Raw genomic sequence first — 14,431 nt, 5'->3', positions numbered from 1 at the left:
GTAAAGTGTTTTTGATAAGATTGTATATAAGTATACACAGATTTGATCTAATAATTGTGAGTTGTATACACATAATCTTACATTTGCAATCAACAATTATTTTCATTATTGATTAATCCCTAAATCACTTTAATAAGCTATTTTTTTTAGCTAAAAATATACAAAATTCTACTTATACTAGGTTTAATAATAATAATGATTTTATTATTAAATAATGATTTTCTAGAGTCCAAAGTGGAGTCTTACAATTGTTTTTAAGGCAATTGTGGCCACGTACCTGCCTAAAAAATCCATTTAAATTACCTCTGAACACTGCAACCACAACATATGACTAATCAATTGCCATCATTTAACTCAATGAAGTTTCACATAATCTAATAACTAATCAATTAAAATGGTAAACCAATCAATCAATTAACTATTTCAGCACAAGTTACCTAAATATCACCACTCCAACTAATTAATTTTATAACTTAGCAACCACTCTGTTAAGCTGCTTTTTGTATCACTCTGATTATAAAATATAGTTAATTAAATAATGTACATTTAAAAAAAAAACATTTTTAAGTGATTGTATTGTCTCTCAATGTATATTCTCAATCAAAATAGTGAATTTATGAGATTGATAAGTGGATAGAAACCATAAAATGTGCTCCATTATGCTCCATGGTATTGAAAAGTAGAGCATTCATTAAAATCTCAGCCATTGCACAGTTTCCCTAAAGGCCACAGAGAAGGAAATCCAGTGCCTGATGCCAAAGTGAAGACAAAAAAAAAACAACAACAACAAATTTCTACATCTAAATCTGTTTCCAGAATAGGATCGTTACTGATTTTAATTTGTAAAATTTTGAGGGGAAGTTGTTTTTTTATGTTGTTGTTTTTTTAGATTTTGTCTCACTTGACACATGTACTGTGCAGTTTAGTACAGTGTTGACAGGATGGAGGAGAGAGAGGGAGGATCAGGAACTGATTGGCATCATCACTGCAAACTACCTGCTGAATCCTCTCATCTTTTTTGTTTCCTCTGTCATTCACACAACAGTCTAACAAACTCTAAAACTGGTGTTATTCTCAGTTCTGTCTAAATCTGGATTTGTGTCCACTTTTAGGCTACATTCACATTGAAATGATCTATTAATTATTTAGCTGATTATATGCAATCATCAGTAATTATTTTTTGCAGTTTTTTAAATGTTACTGATGTAGTTGTGGCATGAACTTGGAGACACGTGTCCATCAACAAGTAGATTAGAAAAATGTTGTGGCCACAGTGTGGCAGTGTTGGTTAGTAGATAAATGTGAGTCATGCTTGTTTCGTGTGTTCAGCTCAGGTTCAGTATCACTAAAATCTGTTAATCCATCATGAGTTGATGAAAGGTTAAATTTATCATTCAAACCGGCTGGAAATATTGATATTATGATATGATTATGATAGTCATCAAAAGTGGCCAATTTCTTTCATTTCTATTATACATGTAATGTATTTTCGATTTTCAAGGGTCACAGAAAATAAACAACCATGTGTTGTGAGCGCAGATTCCTCTCAAACTATGACTCAGAGCAGCAGATGTAAAATATTTAGTGTCACGTTAATTACAAAACTTTAACTTGTTCTGGTTTTTTTCATCTGCTTTCAGTGGAAAGGAGGGAGTGGGAGTGATGCACAACATATATGTATACAAATGCATATCACCGGTATGTAGGAGGTGAGTAATAATCTTTTGTACATCTATAAATATAGAATGCCTTTCTAGAGGTGCAGATCTGCTGCAAATGGGCCAGAACTCCATTATAAAAATACAAAATTACAGTAAGAAGATTTACGAACTTTAACTTTCTCCAGTTACTTTCTTTTTTGCATTTGTTGGCGTGGCTGTAACCTTGAGTCTGTGCCTGGTTATGCTGTAATGGGTCATCACTGGGCCCAGCCCATTTTAAGATCAGGCACCACAGTGAGGATAAAACTATTTTTCCAGTTATGCTTGACAACTCTGTGGGATATTACTTTGAAAGCATTACATCACACACAGCCCCTTGTTTGAGGAAGTTGATGGGTCTGTTTTAAATGCTGGCATCGCTATCAATTATTTATCAATGCTAGTTCTTGACGAGAGTAGCTGCAACTGATCATTACTCTTCAATTTGTTATAGCCCATAAACATAGATGAGGTAATAGATGCATTTGTGATTTCCAGCGCTAGAGATTTACTGAATAGACTGTTCAGTGTGGACACACGCAGGCAAACTCACATTTCACAGCTGCTGGTAAGTGACTAAACCCCGTTGCCCTCTTTGAACTACCCAACAAGTTTGAGCTATCCAACAACTGAAATTCTCACTGTTAAATAGTTATAGGCACTCCCACATGCTACAGTAAAGAGAAGCAGCTGAATCCTTCTTTTATAATTTCTCTGATCCAATGTTTCCCTGGGCTTGTATTCAAATTCAAGCTGTCATTATGTTTATTTATACATTTTTAACACAGACATTAATAGAACAGAAGAATTAGTAGCTATAAAGCTGTTCTTACTATCCATGTATATAGCATGTTTCAAATCACAGTCACAGAACATTTTCTATTTTGCACATCAGTATTATAAATATCCCTCTGCAATAATCTAGACAGATCACATACAGCAGCCTAGTTCAGATGTCAAAAGAGCGATGTATCTACCCACAAATAGTGAGCACACAACACATTATCCTGCACTGTTATAAATCTACAGAACCGTCACACAGGCAGCTCCATTCACCAGCCACCTAATGTAAATGTTACAGGGTTGAGTGTTTGAGTGCGGCAATGTCACTGAGGTTATCTACTGGGAACCTCCCAGCATGTTTTGTTGAATTAGGCTCACAGTCCCACTAGAAGGCTCAACAGCAATGTTTTGGTGTTCCAGGATCCAAATCTCCTGCACTAGTGTTTTTTCAAACTTTGGACAGTTTTTACAAAGCTTTTTTTTCTGGAGACTTAAAGTTATAAAGATATTAGGGGGTAACAAAAATATTAAACTGTTATAATACAAAAGCTAATTTTTATTGTTTAAACAAAGCATATACACAGTTCTCTGAGTTTATGTCAAAGTTAAATTCCAAATGATTTCTACAACCTCAAACAGAATATTTATGACTGTACCACTGTTTTGCAGTATAGCAATCAGAGCATGAAGAATTACTGAAACATCTCCAAGAACTAAAGACAAGTCCTTAGTTCTGACTCATGACGCAGTGTTTCCTGATCTCTAACTCAGTTAACACTTCCTACTCAGTACAGCCTCTTCAGCAATTCAGAAACCAAATTACAGCTACAAGTCTTGGGGATTTCTGTGACTTGATAAATACTAGTCTAAGTCTATGTCAGACATTTTCTCAGCCACCCTACTCCACTGATAAGGGATGTTATAATAACAGTGACACCCCCGCAGGTAAGTGGCTTGAAATTGCAGGATGATCAGTTCTTAAATTTGCAAAGAATCTTAATTAATTACCCAGAAAGTGCAGCACTTTTTTTTTTTTGCTTAATTAACAAAGTCATTGAAGAACTAGATAACTTTATGCAACCAATGGATTTACATGTCTATCTGAAGTCAGACTATCTTTGTGAGACCATATTGTTTCCCTTCTGCCACTAGCAAACACCAAATCACGTTGCAAATCAGTTTTGATAAGATGTGTTGCCTCTGCTGAGTGAAACTTTTAATGAAATATAGAAGAAAGGATCGTGGCATATATCTTTTAGGAAAAACAAACTTGATGCCACTGTGAGTAATATTTGCTCTGAACGAGAATTGGATTCAAATTTATTAAAGTCACTTACCTTAAATTCAGAATTTCAGAATTTAGTTTTTATGTCTGTGTCTTTCTACTCCATCTGGAATGTAACTTTGCACTTTATACACATAAATAAAATTATTTGAAGTGACGATGGCAGAAAACAGAATGTACAGTCATATATGTAAATCTTACTAGCCTTGTCGAGGCACTGTAATGAGAAATGGCACGCAGCATTACTGAAAGTCCAACACTAACATTTCCATCTCTGTAGGTGCAGTCATCTCTGCTCAAGGTATGGAAAAAGGAAACAAGACAGCTACTTTCAATTTCGGATGGTTGTATAAGTATTTTTGTAGATGTTTTTTTAATTTTTATTTTGTTTGTATGTTGTACTGTATGAAACTACAACATTTTTTTTCGGCATTTTGTTTAGCCTCCTGTCCCTTTTGTACCTGCTGCAACAAAGCATTCTCAGAGGTGCAAATCCTCCCAAGGTGATCTTACTCAAAAGCATTGCACAAAGGCATAATAATAAAAGGTTTAGTATAATATAGATCAAATCTGCTTTAGTGTGGGTCACTGACCCAAACTGTATCGGCTCTCTCCAACCTTAATAGTCTGCTCCTCTGGGAGCATAATGTTTGGATTGGTTGGGTAATATATTGGCAATAAAGAGACAAAAGGATGTCATAAACGTTGATTAAAGCTCTGGTTAAAAGACAGAGGCGGAGAAGCTCTGAGTTATGAGGGCTTTTCAGACTGCGTTATTGTTTCAGTGACAGAGCTCTTAGTGCGTCTAGTGGAGTGGTCGCAGGCGAGTGGTAAACATCCCTCAATGTGTGAGGAGTCATTAATCCCTGGAGCCAAAGATGGCTTCACTACCAGTGTCTGTGGCCCAAGAAATCACAGCCAGTTGGCACCAGCAGGTCACACAGAGTGTCAACATAAATGGTTTGTACTCCAAAGCCGTTTAAATCTCTTCTAATGTGCTGTAGCTAAGGCTCACATTTCAGAAAAGACTGTGTGGAGCAACTGTATGTTTCACACGTCTAATTTATTTGCATGTGCAGCTGTTAATGATGCATGGAAGGTGTCTGTTGGGTTATGGCCTTTTATGAAAGATTATTTTTGATAAGAGAGAGAGAACAAATAAGTACAAGTTAACTATCAGAAAAGAGGCAGATAGTAAAATTAACAAAGAAAACAAGCTGTTCAGGCCATGACAATAAAGTCTAATAGTACAGCTTTGATACTTTGAAATATGAAAACTGTCACCAAGGCTGGATTACCAACATGGAAAAGGGGACAGCTGCTCCAAACTATCCAGGCTTAATGTGTACCCAGTGGTTTGTGCTGCTTTAAATTTAACTAAAGCATAATATCGGGTGATATGATGAGGACTATACTGCTGTATTTTCAAATCAATCGTAAAAGAGGGTGCCATGTATCAAAATCTACTTTTAAGACCTCCATTATCTTCAGTTTTGTGCTGACAAATTTCATTTTTTTTCAATTAATGTGTTTGATCAAATTACCACACAGGAAATCTGGGGCCAGCTAATATCCCAGCGTAGAGAAAGTGCACACATTTGACAGAGAAAGGGATGATGGCTGTCCAGCTGTGGAGATACATTCATCATAGCTTACCATTGCTTGAAACTCCCTCATGACATGAGCACCTTGGAGAGCAAGAGAAAAGGCAAATACTTTTTTTCCTTGTATCTAATTAATCCAATAGACTTTTTTTAACAGAAGACATTTGGACATGTCACAATAGGAAAAGCACAGGTATAAATGATAAAACTTAATGATGGTTGAATTCCATTTAACTTAAGTTTCACATACCTGGTGTTGTGCGTGCTGGACACACTGTCATGCTCTTACTAAGACACTTGATTAGAAAGGAGCCATCATTAATTTTATGAGTAACACATGTGCTTTTCCCCAAAGTGTCTGCTGTGAAAATTACTATTTTACAGGGAAGTTAGGTAAGAGTGGCTCATTTGTTTATTATCAAGCGGGGAGTATAAATAAAAAAGGTGCATTTTCTCATTAGCATGACTCAAAATTGGCGACTGACATTTCCAGTACGGTGCTCGAGGATTGTTTAAATGCTGAAAGTGATGACATGTGTGATTGAACTTTTCTCATTTCACACCCACACACAGTCTACTGATGTCGCTTTGCATATATAGGAGACAGTTTTCAGTCAGATTAGTCGGCACAGTGCAGTGCAGTTATTTGCATGGCTAATTGGTCAGATCTGGAGATCCAGTTTTTGCACCACACCCACTCCCGGGTCCGGCAGTGTCCGTCCATGCCTCGTGTGCGTGTATATGTGCTTGTGTGTGCGTGTGTGTGTGTGTGTGTGTGTCTGTGCATTTGCAAACTCCGCCCCGCTCGCGCCGCCTCCAAGCGGACCGCAATGATTTAGAAGTTCAGGAATCCCACGTGACGTCACCCGGGGGTGACGTTATGCTTCTCTAAATAGATCGTATTGTAATCTTTTCTCAGTCCAACGTGGTTTCTTCTGAGAGACTGCTTCACATTTTCTACACTTGTTTGGTAAGTTGAAAACCTTCTACGATCATTGCAGAGGACGGGTGCACGCGCCTTTGCAGGTTTGCTGGGTTTATTAAAAAAGCGATCCTTGTTACTTTTCTCCTCCTTTTTTTCTCCCTCATGCAACAGCTTGTTTTGTTGTTCGCTCCAGTCTCGGGACAAGATGTTTTTTTTTTCTCCTCTCTCTCTCTCTCTCTCATTTTTAACTTATTGATGCATGCAGCTACAAGAGCAAAAAGTGTCATGGTACTTTTGTTAGAGTGGCTGCATTGTCATGTCACTTTGCTGTCGTTTGGCCTAATCTGTTGACTGTTGTTGAAGTTGAACGCGGAGTCAAGTGGCCGCTGCTGCTCGGTCTGTCAGGTAGCAGCGGAGGCAAGTCTGCAGGAATTCATCTATCTCAAGCTCCGACTGAACAACCACAGAAGCGGTTATTGCAAAGGATTTTCATTGCACTCCACAGCACTTGTTTATTTCCTCCAGTTTTTCTAACTTTCCCAAAGCTCCAAAGCTGGCTCTCCGCATCATTGTCATGCCTGTCCCATGTCGGGATACGCAGAGCCGGTGTGTGTGTGTGTTTATGTGTGTGTGTGTGTGTGTGTGTGTGTGTGTGTGTGTGTGTGTGTGTGTGTGTGTGTGTGTGTGTGTGTGTTTGTCCCGGCTGTGTTGCGGTTCACCAGTGATCGTCTGGAAAATGATAGCCCGGTGGTTTTTGCTGTCATGCCAGTTTAAAAGAAGGGACTGATGTCCCTGTTCACAAGAAATTTAAGGTCCCTTTTCTCTTGAACAGCAGTGTGACCAACATTACGTCATTCTGCAGGCCAGTCGATATCTGATTAACCGCTGAGATGTTGAGGGTTACTTTCAGGAGGGTTGTGCTGACGAGGCGCGCTTTGTGGCCGCGGCTTGAAACAAACACAACAAAGATGTTTTAATCATTTGATTAGTCTCCGCTGTCATTATGTTTATGTGGCACACTATCAATAACCACTTGTTTCCCCTGAACGCTGCTTTAGTGCTGATGAATTATTGTGTAGGCTTCCAGTTTTATTCCTTGTGTCCCTTTTAATTTGTCGCAATATTAATAGTCTGAGACATAATAATAATAATAAGAGCTTTCAGTTTGATGATAATATTGTGGTTACTTAAAACAGACTTAAAAGGAGTTTTTTTGGGGAAAAAAGATAAAATTAGCAACTGTACTTCATTAGAATCAGGTGAATCTTTATAAAAGTAACAGTTTGAGGAAAAAGCTGAAAATAGACGGAGCCTTGGCAAAAGTTTTTTTTAAATGATCTTTTCCTATAAGAAGTTAACAAATGCAACTTAAAATTTCCCTTAGAAATAAATAACTAATTATAATAAACCAGTGCTTCATTCGTTGACATCTTAAACAAATAAAGAAAAATAAGTAACAAATAATTAGATAAGATAAATAAATACAAAATAGAGAATTCTATAAAGTTACTGGTGCTACATCAAAGTTACTGGATAACTAGTATTATACGGTAACCTTGATGCAGATCTAATTCTTCCCATATTTCCCACAAGCATTCAGTTTGAATACGATCCAACTGCTCATTGCAGCAATGAAATGTGACCTGCAGAGAGTTTATTTGTTGATGGTTGTTGCATGTGCCCAAGGTGAAACATTCCTCTGGTAATGATTGCACTAATGTAAGGAGGAGGAAGAGGGGGGGATGGGGGTGGGGGGAGTTCAAATGACAGTAATCATAACACCAATCACACAGGTCAATCAACAGTTCGGCTCATTTCATTGTAAACAAACATGTTGCATTCATGTTATGGTTTTGCAGTGAACATTTTGAATGCAAATACAAATTTAGACATCTCTCTTTTCAAGAAATTCTAAGACTAGAGCAACAGTAGCCCTGTGAGGTGACATTCTTGTATTTCTTATGAGTTTACATGTTGTGGAAGAGAGCAGTAATTGATAGCTATCGAGGTTTACGTTTCGACAGTCTCTCTGTCACGCATTCGGTTCAAGAGCAGGAGTTCAGGGCAGACACAGTCTAAGAGAGCCATGTTCCCTGCCTCAGGGATCGCTGTGATCCTACCTTGAACTTGTGCTGTCAAAGGCCCAGGCTATGGGGAGCTGGAGATTTGAATTGCTGCGCATGTTTGCGCTTGCTTTAACCCCATATGCCTTTGCACCCCAACCCCTCTTTTACTTACCATATTGTTTAAATTCTAATATGCGGTCTACCTGGAGAATTACTCCCCAGTTCCTCTTGAAATCGAACTCCGGAGCCCTAATCCTTCCCCTCGCTCACATCAGGATATAGTTAATGTAAAGTGTAACCAAATTTCCTCTGCTAAACTAAAACATCTATATCAAATGAGAACCAAGTGCCCCTTCCAAGGAAAGGGCGTTGAGTACTGATAATTGGAAGTGTGAAAGCTATTGGATATTTCACAGAAGGCGTTCACAGAATTAATGGTTAAAAGTTTTATGCCTCATATGGTTTGAATTTCCTAGTAAATGTGATGAAATGATCAAGTCCGATTTGAGAAACAGGACGGTAAAAGTTTAATTTCTGCATCTGTCCTAATAGTCATGGAAACACTTTGGCTCTTTTTTCAATGCTTTTTAGTGTTATCAGGGCTGGAGATTTATTGTAAAGTTTTAGATGAAGTGACTTATTTTACATGCGTTGAAGGAGAATGCAAGAAAATGACTGTGGCAACAAAAATTGTACAAAAAGCAAACTGCATTTGAGATGTGAATGGAGCTTAAAATGTTGATTCAAGGTGAAAAAGTTTATGGACTTTTGAAGCACGGTTCTAAATACTTTACATCATTGTCGGTCTAGTTTGGGCTCAGAGTTAGGACCAGCAATGTTAGCCATGTTTGTTGTGTCAAAGGAGACCAGGTGAGTTTTTAGGGGCCCTTTAGAGGAGACGGAGTGAACTGGTGACAGAAAGAGAGACCAGGGCTCATTTGCTCTCTGACAGAGAGACCCTGTCCAGACCCTGTTCTGCAGGCTCAGTCATGAAGTACAGCTTGTTAGGAAAACAGCACTGCTTAGCATAACACAATATTTGAGTGTTTTGACTGTGCTTGAGGAAATAGTCTGTACCCATGAAAAAGACACACATGTACATAGTGTATGAAGGTATTCATGTTCAACACGTGACACGCAGCGCTGACTTGAATTTCTGTTGCGTCTCAGTATTCGTGAATCGGTAGGTAAAGCAGTAATAAACGTTGTGTTGTGTGGAATTAATGAGAAATGTTGAACGTAATATAATTTCTGTAAATACTGTAGATGTTTCAGTCATCACCAAGAGCCCACATGATAAATAACCGTTCACTTTTGCATCACATAATGCTGATGAATAAATTATTAGTCTATTATGATTAGTTATAATTAGCAGTATTGTTGTTGCATTCTCTACTAGCTACTTTATCTCCATTATCTTCTTTTCAACTTAACTTTGAGGTGTCAAAATAGAGATTCACAGTGCTTTTACACCAACTTTTCTAATGAATCCAGGCACCTTTTGAATTGACTGTAAAGGCTTAATTTATTTATTGGAGTACAAAATGAGTATTTAGAATAACTAATTTACTTCTCTAATTGGTCCTTGGCCAACTGGGGCCCTCCCGTTTGGTGTTTGAATGTTCTTTACTTTTTTGCACGTCTCACACCAAAAGACATGTTCATATTTAAGAATATGCTTGTTACTATCGCTGGTTTGGAGCTGCTGTTGGTTCATAGCTGCTGTGCTGTAGCTGCTCTTAGAGGGGGATTAATAGAGACTACCCTAACTCTTCTCGTACTTAACATCCGTTAGGACATCTGTCAGAATGCAGTACTGGCATGAGGTGACTGCTTGCTTAGAGGTTGTTTGTCAGTGATAGTACAGTATACAGTACACATCATTATACTAGACAATCAACAAGTCAAAATATACGACACACACTGAGGCACAACAGCCAGCAGTAACCAAATATGATGTTAGAGACAAAACCAAGGGATTCAGTTAAAAGAATACTCAAATATATTTTATTTCCCTGTACTTTACTTTGCTGAGTATAATCAATATTTTCAACAAAACCCATTTTTAAAAAGTAATTTACTAAAATAAGCCAAACTTCTTAAATGCATCAGTGTTTAATGTTGTTTTAAAATGAACATCTTAATAAGAATTTTGCTTAAATTAAATGCAGTATTCAATTATTATAATAATCATTATTCAATTATTCAAAATGTAATGGAATGATTTAATTTAGGAAATCAAGGATTAAGGAATAAGTAATTTAAGAATCTGACCAAGCTTTACCAGCATTCAGTACTGGGCAGCTTTATGTATTCTCAATATTCAAAAAGTACACGGGGTCCCTACCAGGAAACATCTCAATAATACTTTTTCCTCTTTAAAATCATGTAAATATATGTCTACTTTTTGTGTAAAGGTTTGAACACCAGTTGCTTTGGCTATCAGGAACAGAAACAATTATGCTAGCTGTAAAAGTTTATGATTAATATATTTAAATGTGAGTGAAGCATCATGCATGCATACATTAAATGCAGTGACTGATTAAAATGCACATCAAAGCCTTTAAATGGCACATCGTTGGCCTTGGTTTGATCTTGGGAAGCTGTTAAAATGCACCTGTCTGCACATGTTGTTTTTCTCACTGATGTCATGCCATAAATATAATCAGGGTGTTTTTTTGAATATTTTTAAGGTGAATGCAGAATGCATCCTTTGTGTGTATGTTTTGCTTTCTGTAAGAGAACCGACAGACAGGATAGTTTTCACAGAATTTGTAGGTTTGTCTTTTGGTTTCTGGATTTTACATTTTTTCAACAAATCACAGATACGAGACACCCCTCTCCTCTGGGGAAGTTTGTCCTCTCTTTCACTTTGAATCATCAGAGCATTTAAAATAATAAACGAAGCTATTGCATATTTGACATGATGCATGGCTATGGCTGAAGTGTAGTGAGCAATTATTTATAAAGCACACATTTGGCAGCAGTAGCAGGTAAACAAATATATTGTCCTTTTTATTTGTGGGTTTTAAAACTGTCTCTTGTGTTTAAAGCTATTTTTCAGAAAATAAAACTGCACCTCCTACCTATCCCTCATGCAGTGCTGCTCTACCACTGCTTCATTTTCTTGTTCTCACTATGAGATGTTCTCCAAATTCAGAACAGAATAACTGAGTTAAATCTTTAAATGATTGCTTTATGATTGAAACTTGAAAATATCACGTCAACTTTTAAAAACAGTTTTAGATGAGACTTTAATTCAACATTTAATTAATCTCACTATATAGGCAACTTAGAGAAATTGGGTGTTTTCACATGTAGTAGGCAGACCAGTGGTGACAATTAACATTTGATGACAGGTCTTTGATTAAGAATTTCAACCATTCTTATTGTTCCAACCCAAATTTAAGCTAAAATCCATCACAGTTGCCTCGGAGGTATATATGTACTTCTGTTGGCCAGGCAGAAATTAATGTTGAATGAGTTTAACAACATTGCTACAGTATAACAGTACATTGTTGTTGTTGTTGTTAATATATGAATGGCTTTAGAGCAAGTTATAGTCTATTTGTGTAATAAAGTAAATAATAAAGTAAGTAATAAAAAGTGAAACTATTTAAGTATGTTGGAATGTTTAAATGCTTTACTAGTGCATGAAAGAAGTGTTTGTTTGTTTTTTTTGCTGAAGCGTCTGAATCCAGTGTCACTGAAAACACAAAACTTTAGCCGTTTCAGTGAATCCCAGAATACTGTAGTGTGAGAAAACTGAAACTGAAAATAATAACCGTGCAGCTGTTTCAGGTGCAATGGTAATTTTGGTCATGGGGGAAACAAAGAGTGTATTTTTCCTCTTGGATGCTGGTGGGGAAACTCAAGTCATTCACTTCCTCTCTTCACTTTCTGCTTTTTTGTTTGTTTGTTTGGTTTTTTTTGTAGTTTTATGAGAAGTTGACCAGAGTGATGAACTCAGACCAGGAAAGGCCGTTTGTGTGCAACGCTCCTGGCTGTTCTCAGGTGAGTGTGTCAAGAAGACAAAGCAATACCACTCAGTACGTGCATTTCTGTGTGTGTGTGTGTGTGTGTGTGTGTATGTCTGTAATATGAAGAGGAGTACATTGGGGTGGCCTGAGGAGTAGGTTACTGCCTCACGCATCAGCGAGAAACAGAGGCGCATCGAACTGAGTGAAACACAAACTGTAAATAACGCTGCAGGTGTAAAAATAACTATAGAACAAAGTGCTCTTTGAAGTCAACACCAAAGCTGATGCTTTTTTAGAATGCAGTGTTTAAATGGATGCAATGTTTATATTGGAATAAGTGTATAGGTTCATTTTTAAGTTTCATAATGGATTAATAGAACATTTATTTTCCTTTGTACATATAATTGTTACAATGCTACTTTAAAAAAATCTCAACAGCGATTCCCCACCGAGGACCATCTGATGATACATCGACACAAACATGAGATGACCCTTAAGTTCCCCTCCATAAAGAATGACAACATGTTATCAGGTGAGTTGCGGCTACATCAATACAGATTCACCACTCACTACCTCAGCAGGGCTCATGGGGCGCTTGTAGTTCATTTGCAGGTGTGTGCCTCTGTGACTCATACTCAAGAGTACTTGTCTGTCATCAGAAAACCTTATGGCGTGTCTATACTAGTTGTTTACAGTAATGTAAATCATGTGACACACCTTTACCTTGCAGCTCAGCTATAATCAGTGCAAACCACTTAACACACACTTCTGCAGGAAGAAAAGACGCTGACGTATGACTGAGGAAATTAGCATGTTAAGCTAAACATCTTCACATTTCTCCCCCTGTGATTTGCATTTCCCCATCGTCAGAGGTGTCTTTAGTTAGTTTTATCTTATTACAGAATGAGTGGGAGATGGTTTACAACAGTTTTATGGATGATGGCATGTATAAGTCATAGATGACATGCTGATCTGCATGTTAATCTACTGTTCAAAGCAACATCAATTTCTTAGACTGCGAGCTGCATATTCAAGTGTCAACTCAAGGCCAATCCATAAGTCTAGATATCCATCCCTAGAAATGGCCCTGTCACACTAGACAACAGTATGAACCTCTCTAGCCACACGGCTGAGATTGTGTCTTCTTTATTATTTACACTCACTGGACAGCAGGATCGGATTTTCTAGGCCGAGTGTCCTTATTGCCTGTTGTCTGAGTTACAGCTCTGACCATTTCTCTTATTTGAGACCTTGAAGTCAAGATAAAACTGTCAGTAGTTATACTGTAAGTCAGTGGGGTCAGGACCCCCAAAAGGGCTCTTGGGATGTATCAGGGTAGGACAAAATACTATGACATAAAGCTATATTTATTTTTCAGGCTTTCTCTAATCATTACTTTTTTTGTTGTGAATTACTATAAATTATTTTTATGAAAAAATCTGACAAGGGAAAATCATTCTTTGGTTAAGACCTACATCCTTTGATAAGGGGTTTCAAGTAGTCACTGCTTTTATTACATGATTAAAAAAGTTCAGGAAACACTGCTGTAAGTCATATTACTGTCAGCCACAGATGGTAAAATTCCCCTAGCTGTTACCAAAGTCACCAAATTTAAAACATTTAGCACAGTAATTGCCGGCCTCATCTTTATCTGTTGTTGCTAATTTTTTCATTGACTCATAGGTGTTAGCCCCAACCAAAAAGTGACATTACTCGTGTTTTTATTTATAGAGCTTGAGTTACATTCTCAGCAAAATGGAAAAAAAACCCTTAAACTGTATTTTGGGTACATAGGTCATCATGAAAGTTTGAGTCAATCCCCAGTCTAGCCAGAATGGATAAACACACCATGAAGTATGCTTTTAGCCTTTGAAACAAGCCTGATCCCAAAATCACCTTCAACTGTCTGAAACCTGATCTGTGTGCACCCCCCACAAAGTCAAGTTGAATACCACGGCTTGACGGAGCTCAACAAATGAGACCCCCACTCGGTAGGTGGGATCTGTACTTTATCAGCTGAAATGGGGCTGTCAAGAATAGTATCTTTCTCTCCCTAACCGTGTGGAAGTAATGCTTTCTTAAAATCAT

At 37.5% G+C, this 14,431-nt stretch overlaps 1 protein-coding gene across 4 annotated transcripts in view; it reads left to right on the top strand.

Moving 5' to 3' along the window:
* creb5b (cAMP responsive element binding protein 5b) overlaps positions 1-14,431 on the top strand; it is a 43,297-nt gene that overhangs the window by 110 nt on the left and 28,756 nt on the right. For 2 of the 4 annotated variants that reach the window (XM_044359989.1, XM_044359988.1), the window contains exons 2-4: positions 1,641-1,709; positions 12,300-12,377; positions 12,782-12,875. In XM_044359989.1, coding sequence (XP_044215924.1) covers positions 12,324-12,377; positions 12,782-12,875 — 148 coding nt within the window. In that variant the 5' untranslated portion in view covers positions 1,641-1,709; positions 12,300-12,323. Of the gene's footprint in view, positions 1-1,640; positions 1,710-6,235; positions 6,343-12,299; positions 12,378-12,781; positions 12,876-14,431 lie in introns of those variants that run through there. The other 2 variants (XM_044359990.1, XM_044359987.1) reach the window with 1 other exon arrangement.

This window comes from Thunnus albacares, chromosome 8 (assembly GCF_914725855.1).
Source record: "Thunnus albacares chromosome 8, fThuAlb1.1, whole genome shotgun sequence".
Taxonomy (NCBI): Eukaryota; Metazoa; Chordata; class Actinopteri; order Scombriformes; family Scombridae; genus Thunnus; species Thunnus albacares.
The sequence above is the reverse complement of the archived record's forward strand: the minus strand, read 5'-3'. Positions and strand labels throughout refer to the sequence as shown.